The 23,765-nt window shown below is 29.0% G+C and overlaps 2 protein-coding genes across 3 annotated transcripts in view; one reads left to right on the top strand and one right to left on the bottom strand.

The window, feature by feature from the left end:
• Positions 1-23,765, top strand: part of LOC119670090 (putative GPI-anchor transamidase) — a 145,099-nt gene that overhangs the window by 11,939 nt on the left and 109,395 nt on the right. The gene's annotated exons all lie outside the window — the stretch shown is intronic.
• LOC119670089 (hormone receptor 4) overlaps positions 6,326-23,765 on the bottom strand; it is a 135,492-nt gene continuing 118,052 nt past the window's right edge. Inside the window, 5 exon segments of the mRNA XM_038080208.1 lie at positions 6,326-8,210; positions 9,534-9,655; positions 9,727-11,220; positions 11,277-11,425; positions 11,502-13,971. Of these exon segments, the coding sequence (XP_037936136.1) occupies positions 6,345-8,210; positions 9,534-9,655; positions 9,727-11,220; positions 11,277-11,425; positions 11,502-13,966 (6,096 nt within the window). The 5' untranslated portion in view covers positions 13,967-13,971 and the 3' untranslated portion in view covers positions 6,326-6,344.

The raw sequence follows: 23,765 nt of genomic DNA, 5'->3' as shown, positions 1-23,765 counted from the left end.
AGAAAAAAATTAATTAATTTATACAAAAATATGTTAAATTATTATAAATATTTGGTTGCATGAAAAATTATTAAAATATTTTTATTTTAATATACTATTTATTTATATCTAAATAAATAAATTAAATATTTACAAGGGATATATATAATTTTTTTATAGGGACCAACACATTTTATATAAATAGGCAATAACATTATTTAAAATTAAAATATTAAAATTTTAATGTTTTAAAAAAAATTTTTTTATTCTTTATGTTTAATTTAATTAAAATTAAAATACATTATGTTGTATTTAATTTATTTCATTAATGCTTTTGTAAATTTATAGTTTAAATATATTTAATTAAATATCAGTCCCTTAGCATTTTAATTGTATATTCAATGCTTTTAATTAATTTTTAATTTCGTTATTTAATTTTTTTTAAGCACCATTATACATAATTAGTGTTTGTTTTAGGTATTAAATATTTTTTTGTGTCATATAATTTATTTTATTTCCAAATATAATTTAGTGCATTATATATCTTAATAAATTACGTTATCTTAACTAAACTTAAATTTTGCTAACTATTAAATATTTTATTTTGCTTATTATTATAATTTAAATTAACAAAATGCAAGTGTTTTGCATGAATCTATATACAATAAAAATTAATAGGATTTTTATTTTGATTTAATACTATACATAACATAAAAATTCCATAATTAATTTATTTAAATATTAATTTTGAATAAAATCTATGAAGTGACACACATTTGGTGGTGTTCTATATATATATACTGTTATTAAATGAATGTAGATATATATATATATAGAATTTTTACATAAATGCACAGAACATTTTTTAAAATTAAAATATTTTTATATAAGTGTATATATATTTGTATATATGGACAGAGAACTTGGTAGGGTTAAGAGATTTTTAATTAATTTTTTATTTATACTTTAAGTTGTTTTTATTTATTTTACAAATTTTTTTATACAATTTGTTTTTATTAATTTCATAAATAATAAAAGATTAAACTTTATATACAATTTATGTTTTGGTTGAGATAATTTAAAAATTTTATATGTACTTATATAAATATAAGTATATTTATTCATAAAATATAAATTCATTAATTATAAATATTATTAATTATAAATAAATAAATTCTTTTGATTTTGTTTAAATTTAAATTAAAGATAATACATTTATTTATTTAAATAAATCTAAAGTCTGGCAAAAAAACAGATAATTAAAAAAATGTTATAATTATATTAAATTTAAATAATTTAATAATTTGAAAATAAACTTTATAGTTTTATTACCAATTTAAATAAATTTATAAATAAATTTTTTAAATTGTTTTATAAATGTACTACGTTTCAAGATTTTTTAATTATTTTTTATGTAATCAGCGCCAGTTTTTGCAAATTTAAAAAATTTTATTTAAAACAATTATTATTTTTAATGTTTTAAATAATCAATTTCATAATTTTATTATTTAAATTATTTTAATATTGAGTTAAATATTTTTTTTCACCTTCATTTTAAAATTTTTTATTGTTTGAATAAAATAAATTAAAAATAAATTAAATTAAAAATAATTTTTTTTTGTTTCATAATTAATAAAATAAAATTAATAAATTAAAATCGTTACTTAAAAATTTCTTTTTCAATTAAATTATAAACAAATTTTTCTGAATTAATTTAAAAAAATAAGATTTTTTAAAAATAATATTTTTGTGTTTTAAATTAAATTAAATTAAATTTGATTATTGTGTTATACGTTATAGCTTATATTATAACTTTATTTTTGCTTAATATTCATTTGCTAAATTAATGCTACACAGTGCAAAAATATTTCTCGGTTGTTCCTTTTAATAATATTTTTTGTTTATATATCTTATTTATATAAGCAAACATCACTAATACCATAGTTCAAAAAATGTTATTATTTTATTATTATTATGAATTTTTTTTTTTGTTTTATTTGAGTTCTTAATGTATAAAATATTTTTTATTATATTTAAACGCTACAGTACCGAAAAACAAAGCTTTTCAAGGCATTTTTATGTCAGACTCTTGCTTTAACGATTTAATAACTCAACTACTTATAAACAATATATGTTTTATATATAATATAGTATATAGTATATTATATTATATTTTTATTTTTAATTGAGTGTAAGTATTGTATTTTATGTAATTTTTTTGAAAGTATCGTACGAGTTGTGTTGAGGGCATTTTCATTACTGGCAGCATTTATAGCAATTATAGTAAATATTTGTCTAGAAGTGTGGTCTATGTCAGTTTTGGATTTATTTAGATATATCTGATTTGTTTGAAATGTTTATTAAATAAAGTTAGACTTGCATGCATTATTATTCATTTATAGTTTTTGGCAATCTTAAGTACTCAATTTTATATATTTATAGTGATTGTGAGAAATTACTAAAAATAATTTTAAAAATTAAAAAATAATAATAAATAAAAAGTAAAAAAAAATTTTTGAAACAAAATAATATAAATAATTTTTTTTTGTTATTTATTAATTCAAACAAAACAGTATCAAAAAACTAGATTACATATAAAAAAAATTCAAAAATTTGATTGTTAAATTAAATTAATTAAAATTAATTATTTTTTTGAAAACTAATTAAATTTATTAATTAATTAAAAATTATTATTAAAATAACATTTTTCTATCTAAATTTTATTTTTATTATATATTAATTTAATTAATGAATCATTATTAAAACCGCTTATTCTTGATTTCAATGTATAAATAATACATCATATTTAGATTAATACAGACAATATAGATTTGGGTCTCCAGGAACAGCCTTACCTAATGCTTAGCTCATTGGGTAATGTCAGACTATGTTTTGTTGAAAATTTTCTGCAAGACGAGCTTAAAAATATTCGTCCTCTGCGTAAAACTAGCTAATCATATTATATATATTGTGATGAGATATATAATTTCATTTCATAAAGAATATTACCAGTGTCTTTATATTGTTTGTTATTCACACTCTCAAAGTTGAATCACATATCATCTCATAGCATAGCATACAAGAGCTTGTAAAATTTACCACATTATCATATTGTAAGTATAATACCAATATGTATTATATTGGTAAATATGTATATAATCTATTTATGTATTAAAATCTACTGTCTATATGGATCATATAGCAAATATTGAATAAAAGTAATTAATTAAAGAAAATTAATTGAATAATGAATCTATTAAAATAATTGGATTGGTATTTGAATCTAACTACACATTACTTTGATTTCTACAAAAGGACTTGCTATTTCAACGTCTCCATTAGCTAAACAAACCGCTATCATGCTATACTTAAAGTTCACAATAGCATTGTTTTGTATAGAAGTTTCTTCGATATATTCTTACGGTAATATAGTTTTCTATGTTATTGCTTAGGGCCATGTAGACAGTTATGAACACGTCAGATGTAAAATTGTTGTTGTTTAAGCGTAAATCAAAAAATTTAAAATGAGAGCTGGCGAGACATTTAGATTTAATTCTAAACTCTCTAATGAGACTTTCTACTCTTAATCACACACTAGCTAGAATAGTGTTGCTCCCAAATAATATATATATATATGTATTGAGTGATTATGCTCTTATGTCCACACAAAATATATTTTCTTTTAGACCGTGATGTTGACGCGGTCTAAAATATATATATATCACAAAATAATACATTTTCTAAAACCAAGACACCGGGGTCTGAATTTAGATTCCACAAGATTTGGTCTATATAAAAAGTTTTAAATTCAGGCACAACCAAAAATTAAAATACTAACAGTAACAATTCATAATTGTGATAGTAGTAGTAACAGTAAATAGTAACAGCTCTCAATTGAAATTTTACTATTTGTATAATATATCTTCATGGTCTCGACCAGATAGAGCGTAAAACTGCAATTAACACTGACTGATTGTATAACAGAGCCCATATATAAATAATTATTTCTCTCATATAGCTAGTAACTCATATTGAGATGGGGTACTTCGTCGGCTGAAAAATCAATTGACACTGCGATTGTAGTATTGTGTAGTATTGATCGTATCGTATATTGTGTAGTATCCAGTAGTATTGATCACTTATGTTATTAGATTACCCTCAATTCTTAATCATAAGTAATTGTAGTTGGGAACAGATTTGCTAGATTACATGTGGAACTGGAATTCAAAAAAAAACAATTTCTGTTTTCAGGTAATTTGCAAAAGTAATTAAAGGAAGAATAAACAATAGAACTTCTGAACAATTAAAAATTTACTATTGGGTAAAAATTGGGTTTTTTCAATTCGACTAGTAAGCTCGCAACTATATTCCTAATTTGCATTACCTTGTAATTATAATGTAATTAGTAATGGAATTGATTTTTACAGCTCTGGATATAGATACAAACATACTTTTAATATAGATCTACTAATAGTCTTTTATAAAAATTAAATTAAATATTAGAAGTATGTTGGTCAAAAACATAGAAAGAAATATGTCTATGTCTTCATGAGGGTTTAGTTAACAGCAGTTTTATTTATTTTTTAGAAATGTTCTGTATCGAGAATATAATATATGTAAAATTGAATGACTAAAAAAAAAAATAATAATATTTGGAAAGCTATTAACTAAACTATTAACTGAAGAAAATTAAATATTTTGTTTGAAATAAAAATTAACTACTTTCTCTCATACTAAATACGAGTACATGCGCATAATTACTAAAATTTCTAAAGACTTTTAATTAAAACTTTTTATAGTATATTGCTCAACAAAAAAAATATATATTTAAATAAACTATAACATATCAAAATTATGAAAAGAAAACAAATAAATTTGTAAAATACATTTATTAAAAAATGTAAAAATAATATTTATATATATTTTTATAGTTACACAGACAGAAGAAAGAAAAAATTCAACAAAAATTACTACATTTTACAAACAAATTATAACTAATAAAATAAAAATATTCATATATTAACTAATAACTAAAATGATTTCTCATAATGTTAAATGTATTAATTAAAATTAATAATAATAATAAAAACAAAATACAATTGTTTAATAATAAAATTTGTTTTGTTTTTTGTTTTTTTTCTCCTTCATTTTTAAAATATAGAACACATATTTTATTATTTTTTTATAAAAAAAAAAACAAAATTATTTTTTGTTGTTGCTAATTTCTTAAAAATCTTTTCACTTTTATACAAATTTTTTTGTTTTACAAATTTAAAAACAAACAAATTATTTTATTTTATTTAAAAGCAATTAATTTTCTTTTTTATACAACATATATATTTTATATGTGTTTATATATATAAATATTTTATATATATAAATAAGCATGTTTTATATGTACATGCTTATTTTCATAACTTTTAAGAATTATTTATTTTTTTTTTGAATATTGTTTGTTATTTTTTTTAAACATATACAATTAAAGTAAATTATTAAAATATACACTTATAAAATTATATTAATAATAGCAGACATTTTAGTTTAATATTTAGTTTAAATATACTTTTTGTATTAGTTTATAGGTTTTTCTTTTTATATATTACATACATAATGCTTAATAGGAAAATATGTGTGTGTGTGTGTGTATTTTTTTTTTAATTAATTTATAAATTTTCGTAAACATAATTTATAAATATTATGCACTTTTTGCATTCACTATACAACATATATTTGCATATACATAATTTTTCTTTAGTAATAACGTACTTAAATTTTTAGGTTTGATTTTTAAAATAAACTATATTTAAAAATAATATTTTTTGTCAGGATTATTTTTAAAAAAAAGTTTCTTTTTGGATTTTTATTTTTTATTTTTCTCACATATATTATTTAAGTTCTAACTTAAGTTGAAGAAAATTCTTCGAATTTGTTAGTAAAACTAAGTAAAAGTAGCAATTATACACATATTTTTACTTCTTTACATATTAATTGCTACTCTTTTTTTATGTACTAAAGGATTTTTAGGTATTTCTAGAAAATCATATATATATATATATACATATATAGTAATTTCATATATATATTGTTTTTATTTTCTATTTTTGTGTAAAATTAAATTAAATCAAAGTATTGCTTTGTCGGCAAAAATACAAAAATGTAACATAATTATAATAACATTTAATGTTAATTAACATAAAAGCATAAACATAAGCAGAACATGTTAATTGATGAGTTTAGCGGGAAGGGTGCATTTTTAAATGAATTAATGTAATGAGTGTGTGTGCATGTTACAATATTTAAAAAAAAATCTGTTATAATAATAAAAAATATTTTTGTTTGTTTATTATATTATTTGTTTAAATAATTCAGTCATCAGGTAACATTGTTTTAAAAACAACAACAGTAACAGCAGCAGGCGCTTCATCATTATGTTGTGGCGATTGAAGACTGTTATTATGTTGTGTGCAGTTATGTTGATATTGTGGCTGTGATGAATGAGTGTACATATGACTTTGTTGTTGTTGTTGTTGTTGTTGTTGTTGTTGCAGTTGCTTGTGCTCTTGTTGGGTTAGCTCCTGTTTAGTAACAGAAGCTGTTAAATGTAAATTATTTGTTGCTAATGAGGTGGGTGTTGGTGTATGTGATGGGGTTGTTGATATTGTTGTTGTTAATGTTGCTACATTTGCTGTTGACGATAATGTTGCTACTGTTGTTGTTGTTGTTGTTGCTGTTGGTGTTGTTAAAAGTCTTTCAGGCAGTTCGTCCGTTTGAGTTTGCGTTGTTACTGTTACCGGTTTTGTATTTGAGAGTTTTATCGTTTGCGTTGCAATAGCTTGACAATTGTAGCTACTGTTACTGTTACTGCTACTGTTGCTGTTGCTGTTGCTGTTACTATTGTTGCTACTCATTGTTGTTTGTTTAAAATATGTTAAGTCTGTTGTATTAATACAATTATTTATTGTTTGTTTTGTGTAAGACATTGTTGTTGCATTATTTGCATTTACTGTTGTCCCACAATTGGCAGTATCGGTTTTTGGTATAATTACTATATCTTGTTGTTGTTGTTGCTGTTGCTGTTGCTGCAACATAGCCAGCTTTTGTTGCTGTTGTTGCAAAAGCATTTGTTGTTGCTTTTGCTTTTGTGCAGTATAATTGAATTTTTTAAATATTGGCAGTGTTGTTGTTTGTTGAGTGGGATTGTTTTGAGCCAGAGTTAGAAGTTGTTGTTCTTCTTGATGTTGTTGTTGCTGTTGTTGTTGCTGTTGCTTCTGTTGCTGTCGAGCTGTTGTTATTTCACTTAAGCTCGCCAATGTTACAGCCGTTTTTAGTATATGTGCAGGTGTTGTTGCATGTTGCATTGAATGCTGTTGCAGCTGTTGCTCTTCTTGTTGCTGCAGTTGTTCTGTGGTGGCAGCTCCTGGCCTTTGTGACAGTAATGCTGTTTGTAGGATTGATGTATATTGCGGCATTGTTATTGTACTTGTTGTTTGCTTAATTGTTCCATCAACATTATTTTGTTGTTGATTAAGTCTTTTATTCTCCAACTTTGTTGTTGTGGCAGTTGAAAAAGATGCAATTGAACTACTACATATTGCAGTATGTTGATTAAATACATTGGCAGTTGTATTAGTGGCAGTTTTAGTTAGATTTTCTGTATTCTTGCTTATTGTTGTTGTTGTGGTTTTGCCTATTTGCTCAGCAGCAGCTGTTAATGTTGCTAATGTTGCCGCCGCACCAGCAAGTAATGATGTTTTTAATATGGAAGTTGCTGGCATAATTTGAATTCTATCTTCAATTTGTTGCTCTTGGCGTTGTTGTTGTTCCTTTTGTTGATTTGTTTGTTTTATTTCTTGTATTTCTGTTACATTTTCTATGGTTACTGGCATTTGCATTTCATACTCCTTCTCAATCTTTATTTTTGGTAGCTCCAATTGTGGTAAAATATTTTGTTGCTGTTGCTGATGTTGTTGTCGTCCTTGCTTACCATATTGCATTGCATTTTTCTTAACTATTGTTGCTACCATCTTTTTCCGTGCTTTACTGGCATGTATTTGCTGTACTTGTTGTTGTTGTTGTTGTTGTATATGTAATCTGGTTAACTCTTTAGGCGGATCATCATCGATCGGTAGTAGACCACGCTGAAGCATTTGCTACCTTATGCTGGCAGAGTTAAGAACGAAGGGAACGTAAAACATTTTACTTTCGAGCAAAAGACTAGCAGCTGCTTGTATCTTTAAATATAAAAACAAAAAGTTAATATATAAATATATTAGCGAAATATATATTAATTATGAAGTTCCTTTTTTTATTTAATTTAACTCATTTGCAATCTGTCAATAACAATAATAAATAAAGCGAAAAATTAATTAATAATAATATAGTCTTCTAAACCCTTAAGTCGGGCTACCTGCTACTATTATTCTCGATATGGGAAGTGACACTGGGACGGTTGAGTCTATTGTGCCCCCTTCTGGGTTTAAAATAACTCTCTAAACCTCTTGATAGGTTCTGTTCGTTCAGTTGTTTGTTGTTTGTCTTCGTTTTAAATTTAGGTTATACTTGAAACTCTTAACTATTTCCTAAACACAATCTTTGCCGTCATTTGACGAGAGTTTCCGTTTACCATGTCAAACTTTTAATAAAAGCCACTACCGAAAAATTGTGGTATATGTTCAATCAAGTCGAAACGGGTTTCAGGAATTGCAGCTATGGCGACCTATAAACTGTGAGCGTGTATAGTCTTTTTTACTTCCCAAATTGGAAAGATTATCGGTACTTATACAGTTCTAAGTAGACAGTAATCATATATGCATTACATAGTCCCGAAGTTCAATATACATACTCTATCCAACTACTAATACTGTCTTCAACATCTAGGAAAATCTATTATCTTTTTTAATCCATTATTTTGATAGTTCTTTTCTCTCCATAAAGAGTGATCTGGATTTTAAATGTACTAAAAGTACACTGCTTCTCGTAAAATATTTTAACGGGATCCTAAAAGTCTCTAACTGATTGCATTTCTGGATTAATAACTATGTTTAAAGTCACTCGTCAACTTGTTTTTTTTTTGTATATGATGGCAAAGAGCTTCCGTACTTTATCTTAGTCTACATAAACGTAGTATTAAATAGGCTTTTCTTCTTTATCTTCTTTATTGCAAAAACACTTGAAATTTGTCCATTTAAATTAAATTTTAAAAATAATTTATGCTTGCGTTATCATCTTAACAAAGTGGGCATGTCTGAGGAAACAAGAATTTTGTTTCGAGTCGGAAGAGATCTCTAGTCACACTAGAGATCTGGGCCAGGAGGTGACTGTCTTCAACAGCTGACATCTTGGCTTGTACTTGAGGTAATACACATTACTTTTTCTAAAATTTAACTACTCCTTTCGTATACGCTATATAACATAAATTATATCTATATAACTAATATAACACTATATGAGTATATCTGTTATTCTTACTTTTAGAAATATCTAAATTTCAGATTGTTTATATTTTTGTTTAATCTCTCTCGATCTTATAATTTACTTAATAGTTTACCACTTACTTCCGGTATATGTGACAATAGTTCACTCAATCGTGCTTGTGGGTTTTGTGGTGACGAATGCTGTAGATATGTGCGCAAAACCTGCACATAACGTTCCTGTATACTTTCCAGTTCCACTTCTGCTGAAATTAGAGTGAAAATTATTTTCAAATATCCTATTAAGTACAAGAGAAATATATTGCTCTTCACTTACCTTTATTCAATAAAATGTAAACCTTGAGACAAACATATTCTTCCATTTTGAGTTTAATGCGACGAAACATAATCGTTATTTGTGTCATTTTATCCACCATATGACCAACGTCTAATTTTAATTGCTCCATTGCAATCGGTTGACCCATGAGTGTGGTTAGGCAAGTTTGCAAGGTATTAAGATGCGCATTGACTTCAGCAACAAACTCGGGATCATCCTTTTGCAAGTGTGAAGTATGGTGTTGTCCTCCCATGTGATGGTGAGGTGAAGTGTCTCCGGAGTGATGATTGTGCTGGTGATGATTAGATGTAGGTGAATTTGCTCTGCTTGGCGATTGTAAGCGTGTTGTTGTTGTTGTGGATGTGGCAATGGATATATTAGTGTTCCCACTACCGATTGCCTTTTTTCCATGTAACGCTTGATATGCTGCAGTTGTAAGTATGAGTATCTCATGCCATTTATCAGTCAAAAGTTTCGTATGTATTTCAACGGGTATTTCTAAGTAAAATGGTAGTTTTTTAGTCCATGACACCAGTTTGTGTACAATGGAATCCCCAATATTACATAATTTCTCACTTATTTCCGATTTATCCTCGAGGAATTCGGAAAAGTGTGGCAATGTTGCAATATCCTCCATGGCATCGCAATCGATCAGCGTCTGTATCATGGAAAGTGCATGCTCATAAGAGATTTGACGATCTTTTGATGAACTGACGGCCGAGTCTAGCCGATGTCGTAAATGCACTATTTCGCTGGGATTTGTGAGGGCAGTCTTAAGTATTGTACCGTTAACCAAATGCGAGGGTAATTTAATCGCAGTCTCTTGAGTTTGCGATTGAGAATGTTGCTGTTGCTGTTGTTGCTGCTGCTGCTGCTGCTGTGATTGTTGATGATGATGATGGTGTTGCGTATGATGTTGTGAAGAAGCTGCCGAAGTTGGTGGTTGATTATGCAAATGTGTCGAAGGACTATGTAATGGACCAGAGCCGGTATGCTGACTTGTATGCGGTGAGCCGTGGAGACTATGATGAGGCGAATGCAATTGTTGTTGCTGTAGTTGTTGATGGTGAGGCGAATGTAGTTGTTGTTGCTGTGAGTGTAAGTGCTCTTGCTTCAGAAGTAAGTGCTCTTGCTTCATTGCAGGTCCTAAAAACATTGGTTTCAGTTCATTTTGTCCAAGCGCAGCATTAAGTCCAGCTTGTGCGCTTAGCAATTTCGATTGTTGATGCTGCGCTGCAGCGGCAACAGCTGCGGCTGCAGCCAATTGCTGTTGATGTAAATGCTGTTGTGGTGACAGCAGATGCTGATGTGGAGATAACTGTGATTGATGATGCGGATGCTGTTGCTGATGCGGTGAATGTAAAAGTTGCTGCTGTTGTTGTTGCTGTAATTGTTGTTTCTGGGCGGATTTTTTGTGTTTTTTGTATTTGACCTTGTATAAATTATAAACTGCGCCACTATTACGCCCACCAGGCATGCGATCTTCGCGGACAGCTGGAATATGATTTAATAGAACGAAATTTCATTGTTATATGAATAGAATTACATACCTTGCAGCACCATGCCTTGTTCGATGCATTTCTTGAACCGACAATACTGACAACGGTTACGCTGAGCTTTGGTAATTTCACATGTGCCATCTGCAACGCAGGTATAAACGCGACGATTTTGTACGGTGCGTTTGAAGAAGCCTTTGCAACTAAAAATAAAAAAAAAAAGGAAATGTAAACGGTTCATAATATTCTAATAACAAAAATAAAATATATTTCTCTTACCCTTCACACGTTATAATCCCATAATGTAGTCCAGTAGCCTTGTCTTCACAAATCATGCAAACCAGTGGCTGTTCGTCCTCTTCTGTGGGTTCATGAGGAGCATCGATTGGTCGAGTAAGACCAGTTGAATTCGAATTTCCCCATTGCTGTTGCGCACTTAAATTAAGTGCATGTAACTGCCCTGGCGGTAACTGAGAATAGTCCCCTGCCCAAAGCCGTTCCATATTGAGTGCATGTGGTGTTCGAAATTGATGTGGTCGAGGTCGTACATCTTGTATACGCGTTTGACCCAATGACAATAATAGCTGTGCAGCTTCTTCATTGTTTTGTGGAGAAGGACCAGGTGTATGTGTTGGAGTTAAAGATCCTGTAGATGGAGAGGACGCAGATTGCAAAGACGACTGAGATGAATGATGTGATTGCGAATGTAAAGAATTCGCACTATGTTGCTGATGTTGTTGTTGTGCATTTGGTGATTGATGAGGGCCTGACTGATTTGGTGATGGTCCAGCTGATTGTGGTGGTGGTTCGTATCCCCACACCATTGTACGCACACCACAACTTTCACCCATAATAACCGTTGGAGTGCCTCGAGGTGGTGTTTGCGAAGGAGTTTGTGGTGAAAGTTGCGATGAAGAGGAGGACGATGAATGATGCGGTGATGGTGATTGGCAAGGTCCGCCAGGTCTTAAATTTCCTAAAGGTCCACCAATTACTTCTGGTTTAACACCATTTATTCGTGCATTTGAGACCCAGACCATACGTTGAGCAGCCGCTGCAGCTGCCGCAGCAGCACCGGGTTGCATAAGTTGCGGTAGACCCGAAGCGGCAGCAGCTGCAACTTGTTGCTGTACTTCGTTTTTGACACGAAAAAGCATAGCAGCATCTCGATTTGGATGGCGCAGTGATTGTAATGAAGCAGGATGCATAAGTGCTTGTGCCATATTGCCAAGAGCTTGTGGTGGCAACTGAGGCGGAGGAGGTGGCTGTTGCTGTTGATGATGCGGATGACGTGGTGAATGATGTCGCTGCGTGTTACCACCATTCCCAACCAAAGAACCACCATGATTCATCATTTGTGATGATGCAGTTTCCTTTTTGATGGGCACATGTTGCTGTGATTGCTGTTGTTGCTGCAGCATGTGATGTTGCGGCGATTGCGATGACTGTGACGAATGTCGTGATGATGGTGACATGGCGTTTGGTGACATTTGCGTTGAGCGAGACATAGCGGCTGCCTGCTGCAGCAGTTGTATTTGTTGTTGCTGTGTAAGATGTTGCATTGAATGACTAAGCAAATGTTGTTGTGGCAGTTGAACACCGCTTGGTGGACTACTTTTGCGAAGTTGCGGCTGCGTTAGTTGTTGGTGTAAATGATGCGTTTGCACAATTGGAGGTGGTGGCTGGTGATGTGGTGCTGTTGGTTGTGGTGAAGAAGAACTTGTATGATGCGTGCTAGACGCAGATGAAGTTGCTGTAGTACCATATGAGGACTGCTGCTGTTGTAATGGTTCAGACTTGATACGAGATGGAGTCACTAGCACAGTAACATGCTGTTGCGACTGCGTAGGACCTTTGGACTGCTGCTGTTGTTGCTGCTGTTGTTGTTGCTGTTGTTGCTGTTGCTGCTGTTGTTGCTGCTGGTGATAAGAGAGCATTTTTGTAGGAGAACCCAAAATGCGTTCCTCTTTCACAGAACGTATTACACTTAAATTGGTGACACTGCATTCACCACCACCACTACTACCGATACTACTATGCAATCCATTTGTTGGCATATGAGAACTTGTGGTAGTTGAGGGTTTCTCGTCAAGAGAATCGGGTGATGCACGACTACTACCACTGCCATTACTTGTTGAACTGCTGCTTGCCGTACCATTATTATGCGGTGGTGTAGGCGTCGCACGTGCATGTAAACCACTTGGTGTTAGTCGTTCCATAATGCTTGTACCAGTAGTACCATTACCACTAATATCAGGTGCTGGTGACATTCGGACAGTTGGCGGTGGTGGTGACATCACAGATGATGCAGCTGCTGCTGACACAGTGCCGCATGACGAGTGTATTTCAGTCTGTTGTTGTTGTTGTAGTTGCTGCTGTTCAATCTTAATTAAGCTGGCAGCATTGGTTGTTGATTTGTTGGATGCCATTACAACGGCTGCTGCAACACCAGTTGTTGGTGGTAGTGTATTAGTGCATGTTGTTGCCGAGCTACTTGAACATGCCGATGCACTGGCGATGGACGATGTAGCTGTTAGTGTAACTATTGGCAGCGCAGAAGCTGCGCCGCTATCGCACATTTTAGGCGACATTGGTGCTAATAAATCGGGCGATGATGTTGATGTATCGGCTACGGACTCTCCATCACTGCTGCATCTTGAATCGATTTTACGTCGTTTCAGTTTTAGATCCTGAAATAGGCTCATTTTATCGAGCTCGCTGTACGGGCCACGGCTCAGTGTCATAATTCCTAAAGTAGACAAGCAAATAAAATAAATTAATTAGTTTTTGATATATAATATTATGTTTGTTTTGGAATATTAATATATTAGGCAGTATAAGTATAATTAACAATATAAGAAAAGTAATTAATATTAAAAAAACATACTTAAATTAAAATAAAAATAATTATTTATGAATAATTAAATATAAGAAATAATTCCAAGACCACTGAATACAATACTTGATTTGGCAATACTTGAAACAGCTGTATGGTTAGCCAAAAATTTAATTAATTAAAACATTATTATGAAAAATTTTTGTTGTTGTAGTTCACTACTTTTCGAAATTTCTTTACCAAATAATTATTTAACAAATCAAATCAATAAACGTTTTTAAGTCACTTCCAGTCCAGAGAGAGGAGGAATATCTATAGGTGTGACAGTTATCAATGATGTTATTATGATGACGGTGGTATGATTCATGATGCCTCTTGTTATTAAAATTGCGTATGTAGGGGTACAAATTATTTTAAATTATTGTTTTATTTTTGTAGTGCTGTTAGCTGGCACTTATGTGAAACACTTCTTAGATTTTTTCGTGTTACTAATTGGTTTTGTTTTTTTTTTCATTTGTTGAGTGCAGTTCATCTGTACTTAGACTGTTATTAATCTCGATATATGCATTTGAGTAATGTCTGTACTCGTGATTGAAGTTAGGAAGTGTATTTACTGATATGAATTTAGGTTAATAAGGTAATTTATTTGCAGAGATTAATGTTTCTGAAATAAATGGACAGCGTTTTGTTGTCATTACAATATTTAATTGTATTTCGTTGAAACATAATAACTATAGGTAAATTTTGTAATGAAGTTTAGGATTTTGAATTACATTAAGGTTCATAAGCAATATATATAGAAAACTAAATGCGTACACGTCGAAAAAGATGGAGAACTGTTGAAGTAAAAATGTCACTACCGATGACATCGACATTCATGCCGATGGATGGAAAATTTGTCAAATTTGAATTATCGTTCGATCGAAAGACCACTAATAATGTTTACACTAGGATGTGTTTGGTTGCAACTCATGCATATCTGAATTCTCCTTTGACGGATATAGCACGACTAACATTTTAACCGGGTTTTATCTGGTTGCATAAAATAAATATTACCAGCAGTGACAAATGTGAAAAATGCAATATATCAGGTTTTAAATACACTTTAGCACATTTGCTTTATTTGTGTCGGATTCTCTTAAACCCTCCACCAATTTTGGGGTGCCGAAGCTCGTACTTGATATTACAGTGAACTAATATTCCAAGAACTAATATAGACAAGACACGCTCATCTTAATTAATGTACACCGCTATGAATGGTCTTTAAGAACTCCAAACTAGTATCGCTATGGATATACTAAGTCTAAGCATGATCTGGGTTATCTAGCTTTTCTCACCTCAAGATTTTTGAAATCAACAACGTCAAAAAATGTTTTTTATTTTATGTAATAAAAATAATTTTTAAATTTCCATTTTTATTTTTGTAATCTAATAGTTCTCATTTCAAAATCGTTAACATTGTTTTATTTTATTTATTTTATATGAAAGAAGGGTCAAAAACCTTCGTTAGCATTTTGAATAAAGAAAAGCAAAATAGAAATTTGAATTTAAATTTAAATTTAAATAACAAAAAAAAGCGTGTAAAACGCGTAGGTCTCGGTTCGGAACTGAAATAACCCAACTCCAAAGCCAAGTTAAAATATTTTTATTTTGTCTTTATTTTGGCAATGCAGAGTGAAAGTCTTTCTTTTCAAAATTTTTTTTCAAATAGTTGAAAATGTTAGCTGTTCATAAAGGCAGAGCTTGACTTTGAATTTATTTGTTAAAGTAATTAACATTTCCAAAAATTTTTTCTTTTATTTTTATATATATATTTTTATAGAGAATATAAAAAAAAATTTTTAGTACACTTAACTAAAAGTTTAGTTTAAACACTAAAAGTTTTTCGGTTTATATACTAATAATTGTCATAATTGGTTTTATTTACTAATCCAATTAACAGCAGTTTTTTGGTTAGTTATATATAGTTTGCTATGTATTACCATTGGTATATAAAAATTAAAATAACATAAAAATAATATTTGCTAAAAATCAAAATATGAAATAAAAAGTGTGTTTAATATACTATAAAAAATTATATAAAAGAATGTATCATAAAACAATATATATTATAGAAAAACATATATTACATAAAAATATATATTAGGTATGAATATATATTATATAAAAAGGTATATTTTATAAATAAAAATATTTATTTCATAAAAATATATATCATATAAAAATATATATTATATAAAAATATATATTATATAAAAATATGTCTTAGATAAAAATATATATGAGATAACAATATTTATTTTATATACATATATATCAATATATCATTAAATGTATACTACATAAAAATATATATTTTATAAAAATATATATTATATAAAAATATATATAATATAAAAATATATATTAGATAAAAATATATATTCTATAAAATTATAAATTATTTGAAATTATATATTATAAAAATATATTTTTTAGAAAACATATATTACATGAAAAAAATTTATTAAAACGTGTATGTTTATTATATAAAAATATATATTTTTAATTAAAAATATAAAATTACAACTGAATTTAATAATCTACAAACACGTATATTCAATATATAAACGTATAAAACGTATTATTAAAATATATATTATATATAAACACTATATATTATAAAAAAATTAAATTAAAATAATATTTATTCTTTAGAAGTAACAAAGAATGAAGTAGTGAAGCAACAACAACAAATTTTTAATTAATTTATTGAAATTTGATTCAATAAATTATTTAAAATTTTTGTTGTAGTTGCTTCATTACTGTTTGAACGTTTCTAACTTATAAATAATTTCCTTTCGTTTTAAGACGACTTTTAAAGTTAAAATTTAATAACTTTTATTAGTTTATATATATATGTATCTGGTATGTTTAATAAAAAATAATTATATATATAACAACAAAAATATAATTAATAATAAAAGTAAATAAATAATAATAAAAATATAAATAACAATAAGGTAAAATAATATAAAATAAAAATATTAATAATAATAAATAATAAAAAAATATGTAATATATATAATAATATATAATATAATATAAATATATAAATAAACAATACATAAAAATAATATTTATTTCCGCTTAAAATAATTAAAACTGTTTTTACTCTTATTTAAAAGACGAATCCAGAACCTATAGGTATATAACCAGAACACCCAAAATTATATAAAAAAAAATTATTTTACATTATTGAATATAAATATTTAATTCTATAAGCTACCAAAAACCAAGGCGTTCGTTCCTATTAAATTCTTTAAATCAAATATATATATAATTATATACATATATACGCGTTAATAATTTTAATTTTATTTTTTTTGTTGTTATAAATGTCGTCTAAACTACGTCACAAAGTTAACAGCATTGCTTGCTTTTAGAGGTCAACAGGAAAACCACAAATATGCAAATTGTATCTTTTAATTCATTTAAAATGAACAGACTTTAACTAAAATTTACTATAAGAAAAAAAAATTTGCTATAAAAAAAAAATTAACATTTTATTGTGTGTATTTATAGTTTGTAAGCAAATAGTAATTAAAAATTTACTCCACAATTCTATGCTTCGAAACGTCTGGGCAAGCGCAGACTGAAGACTTATACTTATACGAGTGCACCCAGTCAATTGTGGGTTTAAGTCTCCCACACTCGATCCATGCGTTTTGAATTTTCTAAATATTTTGCTGTTTAATTGTTTATTTTCAATTACGAATGTTTAAATTTATCTCTTTTTTTCTGAGTGAGTGGGAGCACACAACTCCACCTCAATGTGATCAATCATCATTCGTCATGGAGTCAACAAAACAAATAAATTTTCTAATTTTTACAATAGAAAAAAGAAAGTTCAAGTTTTTCTCAAAGGGGTTTTTTTCGGATCTATGTGTAATTAGGCAAAGCTGATTATGATATGAACTCAAATAATTGAAAAATAAATTGAAAAATTTAAATGAGCTTAAAGTTTTTTATGGCAATAAATTAAAAGCTTATATGTATAGAAATATAAATTTTTTTAAAAATATAAATAAAAGTATAATAGAATACAGAGATATATAGGTAGAATATTTAATTAACTATATATATATTTATAAAAAAATTATAAATAATTTAATAATAATTTTATAAAAAAAATTCGTTAGTTATCCAAGAAGGTTAAGATTTCTAACAAAGACGATTACTTGACAAAAAGAGTTATTTGTAGAAAATGTGAAGTATTAAATATTATAACAACCACAACAAATGCTTTATTTAGAGACTTTTAAAACTCCACTCATAGTTTAAAGATCTACTCGATTTTTATTTACTTATTTGTATCCATAATATTCGCCCTAGATTTCGTATACATTGGTACCACTTTCTTTTAGGCGCAAGCATACACTCCAATCAATTTCGAATCATTCACTTTTTATAAACTAAGTGAATGTCAAAATTGAAGTAAAACAATGGCATCATAAGTTTTATAGGAATACAGCTTCAGAAATATTTTTCTAGTTTTATTGGTAGGGGTTTCATTAATATATTATTTATTATTTATCACAAATATTTATATTGTGAACTTACTTATAATAAATTACTAATTTTGCATACATTCTTCTTGACGAAAAAAATTCCTGTGATATAATATGTCCTTGATAAAAAAACAAAAGATGGGAAGACCCAACGATATGCAGGCATCTTTATGCAATTTGGCCATGTTCCACTAACAGGAAATCCATTTCTCTCATTGAAATGCCCCATATTGATGTCAGTCTTGTGGTAGATTTACTTACAGGTCATATAGGTTATGACAGATTAGGTAACTCTGCTAGGAGATTCCCTTTCTATTCTAACTGTCACAGCTGTGCGGAAGTCGATGAAAAAGTGCCTTTTATCTGTTTTGTCTTTGATCAGCTTATATATGGCGGCAAATAAATATCCCTTCGCTGAGGTTTTTGATTAACTTCAAGTCTTCTCACTAAACAGTATTTTAAGCTTCAGCAAAGGTTCCAGGTCACAGCAAAACAATGAGGTAATACGTCTAAGTGGAGTCCCTTTGGATCGCCGATATAACCTAACTTAACATTGTCCTCGATGTGGGGGAGTAAAAATGAATTATATGGTGTCAAATTAGGGTTGTATGATAGGTGACTTATTATTTTAAGCTTTCGAATTCTCAAACAGTCGTTTGTTTAAGCCGATATCTGATAGCTCTCATTGTCGAGACAAAGAATTATTCGGCTTTAGCAGTTGATATATTTTAATCTTTATAACACTTTTGTTAAATAAATGGTGATGTACTATTTAGTATGCACACTTCCACGTTAGTGAAATGATACTATGTCATATGATCAGTTTTTCCGAAAGAAGTTGCGTCCATTTGTTTCCGACTTTTTCGAGTGTAAAAACTTATATTGGATTTGGTTCATCACGAAAACCCCATACACTTGAAATCTAATACACATAACTTCATATACATCATCTATCATTATCTTATACATCACAATCTGAAGCCGCAGCATAATGTTTTTTGCTGTTTCCGGTGGCGGTACTGATGCTTCAGAATCTAAGCATATGTCACATAATAATCTCGCATTATGAGTGTAACGATGACCTACATACCATATAATATATGGTATTAATACATTCTGCGTTACCATCTATTTAATAAGGCGATGCTGTCTGTCTATTTCAATATCATTTTGTCTGTCTATCGAGAGAAATGATGATTATTGTGACAGTTATTGGGGCAGTAGAAATTCTCAAGAAACTATCGAACGACTATTGCTTCTACTAAAAGTCACTATGTGGTGGAAGATTTAATCTGTAGGTGTAATAGTTCCGTACTTTGAAAATAACGAGCGTGTATCATAGCATAAAATTAAAGATATTCTTGTAGAAGATATGTAGTTCTCATAGAACGATGCCATAAGCCATATAATAAGTACTGTTAGAATTTTGAAAGAAATTGAAGACTGGGCAATTTCCTACTTAAATTTCTGTGGTTTTGTGCGAAGGAGGTTTTGAATATCTTGATTGATTTTATTACTTTAGTAAATGTTGTTGAGAACTATTTTTTCATTTTTCATATAAATATAATAAAATATTTATTTGGATATATTTATATTTTATTAAAATAAAAATTATAATGAATTATTCTTTAACTTTTTAAAAATAAAATTAAGTTAATAAAAATAACCAAAAATATTTTCGTAAATTTTAACTTAAAAATAGTTTTGTTTTTAATTTAAATTTTATTTTGTTTGCGGAAATAAAAAATCTTGTCCAAAAAAAAAAGTATAATGCTACCAAAAAAAACAAAAAAAATCAAAACAATGATAAACAAATGAGAAAAAAAAAACTATAAAAAAAAATTGCTTGTCTAAACTAAATAAAAACTAAGAAAATAGTTAGTCATGTCTTAGCAAATTGCTTTGTTGTTTAATTTTTTTATGTTGTTTAGTCTGCGAGGCGCTCAGATACTAAAAAAAAAAGGCAAGCCAAGTTCAGAGCTCGAAGCGAACTGCAGTTACGAGTACCGATTTAGCTACTATGAAGAACCGAAATCGCATACGCGCTTACGCAAAAGACGCAAAACACGCAACTTCGATGGATCACAATAGTCGAGATGAGCGGATCGCAACCTAAACGCGTGTTTCCACCGCTATTAATTCATTAAAAAGGCGGTAGTAATTTTTTTCATTTATGTGTTTTGCATTTTTGTTTGCATTTTTTTAAATTAATTTTTTTTAAAGTTTTTTCTCCAAAATTTGATAATTTATTATTATTTTTTTTTTTGTCGAGATTGTTATTGTTGCAAATACGCAGATTTCTCTCATTGTCAAGGTTTTGTATTAATTTAAATACTTTATGTATTTTTGGCATTTTTATTTATTTACTGTTCTTTTTTTTGTTTTTATTTATGTATTCTGGTAAATTTGTGACTTATTTCCGATTTTGACGGAAATAAGACGGAAATAAATCTTAACATATATTTATTATATTTATATTATTGTATATATTCAAGTAAATAAATATTTTTTAAATTGCATTTAGCAAGATACATAAGTGAACTTCACGATAAAGTGTAAATATCGTAGCAGAATTATACAATTGTACAATTATGCTATTGGTTGGGAACAAGTTTACTATACGATATCATAGATAATAAAATTAAACAGTTGTCACAGAACACAGAAGAATCAAAAACAATGTGAGAATAAATTTTAGTGCTGCAAGCAAGCACAATCGCCAAATCAGTTTTGCCCAATATTTATGTATATAGAGTTTTTCTAATATTTCAACTTTTACCCCCCAAAAATAATGAGAAACTTTTATAGTCGGTAAAGAAATTAAAAACAAGAGATTTCTAAAAAAAAAACTTTCACAAGCGGTATTGGGTCTTTGCACAATAATATGGAATAATTGAAAAGTGAATTATCAATTTTATTTTGATTGTATGACAACCAAATATGTCGAACCATTAGAGTGCTTAAATACGTTGAACACGTTGGATATGGTGGGTAATATCTAATGTCTAGTGATTGAAAGTTCCAGAATAAAGGATCAATACTTATATGAATCAAAGAATTAAGGCTCGATTAAGATATTGTATGGTATTGTATTTAGTGAGTTCGATCATTACTTGTTTGTGATCTTGTGTCCATTGATGAATTATAGAATGCTGTCCTACCCATAATTGCCGAAGGGTTTTCTTTCACTTCAGATGTTTCTGGATATAAAGTCGATGTTTAGTCACTCTGATATTAGATGAGTTTAGGAACCTTACATAATGATATGTAAGGATGTTTCTGTGTCCATTATTCATACATAGTATGCATTTGCCAATTGTTGGAAGCTCTAATCGTACACTAAGCTGATTTAGAAGGCAGTGACTGGTTATAACACTTATCATTGCTTTTAAATGTAGTCTATTCAGATTTACGAGAAATTTGCTCTTCCTCTCTGAGTTTCAGTTAAAACATTTGTGATTAGCTCTATTAGTGCAGTGCGTTTGAGCTAACTACAAGAGTTAATACAAAAGGTAAAATAGTAAAATAGCTCGAAGTGAACTGCAGTTACGAGTACCGATTTTGCTATAGTGAAGAACCGAAATCGCATACGCGCTTACGCAAAAGACGCTACTTCCTATTTTATATAGATACTATTTTATATGCGAGAATCTTTCCAGTTAGACCACTTGTGGTTAGTTCTATTGGTAAGGTCCGATAGAGCTAATTATGAGAGGTAATATAAAAAGTAAAGTAGGTTTAATTCTTAATATAATTTATCAATAAAATCAACCTTAGGGAACTATTTTAAATTAATGACGGTTAATTGGTTTGTTAGTTGGTTGCAGGAACAAATCGGTAGATATCTTTCTTTTGACCACAATTAGTTATTCTATGTCATTTTACAACAACATGCTTTGTCAAAACCCTTAGAATATAATAAAACAGAGAGGAGTGATTTACAAACAAAAAGTAAATTATTCCCGTTGAATTTAGATAATTTAATAAATCTTACATCGTTACCGATGAACAGTCTGAGAAGTCATCTGCTCCTCATTTGCATCTGACAAGAAAAAACAAAAAAGTATTTCTCTAAAAACCAATTTCTTGCAAAGGCTACGGCGGGGCATTCACAGAGAATATGCTTACATGTTTCTTTCGCCTGTTAGTTTCCACAACAATATAATATAAATTTGTTCTTAATTCTATTAAACATTAGTAATGTAAATACTATTTACAACATCCATTCATTCCACTTCATTAACTTCTATAATTTAATTGAGAATAATAAAGATAATCGTACTTAACCATTTTCATAATCACTTTGTAATCGCTGGAGAGTTTTGCCAAATATGCATAATAAACTATATGCACATATAAATGAAACTTCTTTAGGTTCACCTGCCCGCTCTGCTGCACTTTCTGCAGTGCAATTGCAACTGCAATGGAAACTTATTCATAAGTCTAAAGTCGGAAAAAGTCTATTTTTAAAAGTTCAAAAGCATAAAAGAAAAAAAAAACAAAAACAAATGTGCATATTAAAAAAGTGCACTCATATAAACTGAAATTGCCAAGTGGCGCCTGAGTGACATGACAAACTATTCTAAAACAAAAGCATACCTCGCTGACGCGAAGGAAGCGACAGAGTTGCATTTCAACACCCACAGTGGGTTAGTGGAGTTTTATCGTCTGTCTGCGTTTACACATTGCAAGTGTAAGTGCAATGTTCTGTGTTTGGTTGGTTGGGTGGTGGGTAGTGGTGGGTAGTGGTTGGGTGGTGGGAAGTGGGCAGTGGTTGGGAGTTGGGCAGTGGTTGTAAGGTTTGTTATTTTTGTTGGCGTTTCTTTTGCATTCTGCTTTTTTCTCAATTATGTTCTGTTACTTTTTCATGTATTGGTTGGTATTGGTTAAATGGTGAGTGAAGTGGTAATGTTGGTTGGTTATAATTGTTAGCACCGCAAGGGTTGGCAACGAATGTAGTTCAATGATCGGCAAAAAGGTGAAGGAAACTTTAAATTGCTATGCTTGTGTATGTGTAAGAATGTTTATGCGTGTTACCATAAATACACACTTATACTTATGTGTGTTTATATATGTAGAAATATGCAACTGTGTTAAAATGTTTATATGTAGTAGCAAATGAAGCTATGCATGTTTTATGCACGTGAATATATTAAT

This window comes from Teleopsis dalmanni, chromosome 1 (genome assembly GCF_002237135.1).
Source record: "Teleopsis dalmanni isolate 2A chromosome 1, ASM223713v2, whole genome shotgun sequence".
NCBI classification, from domain to species: domain Eukaryota; kingdom Metazoa; phylum Arthropoda; class Insecta; order Diptera; family Diopsidae; genus Teleopsis; species Teleopsis dalmanni.
Note: the sequence above shows the minus strand (reverse complement) of the source record. Positions and strands in the feature narration are given on the sequence as shown.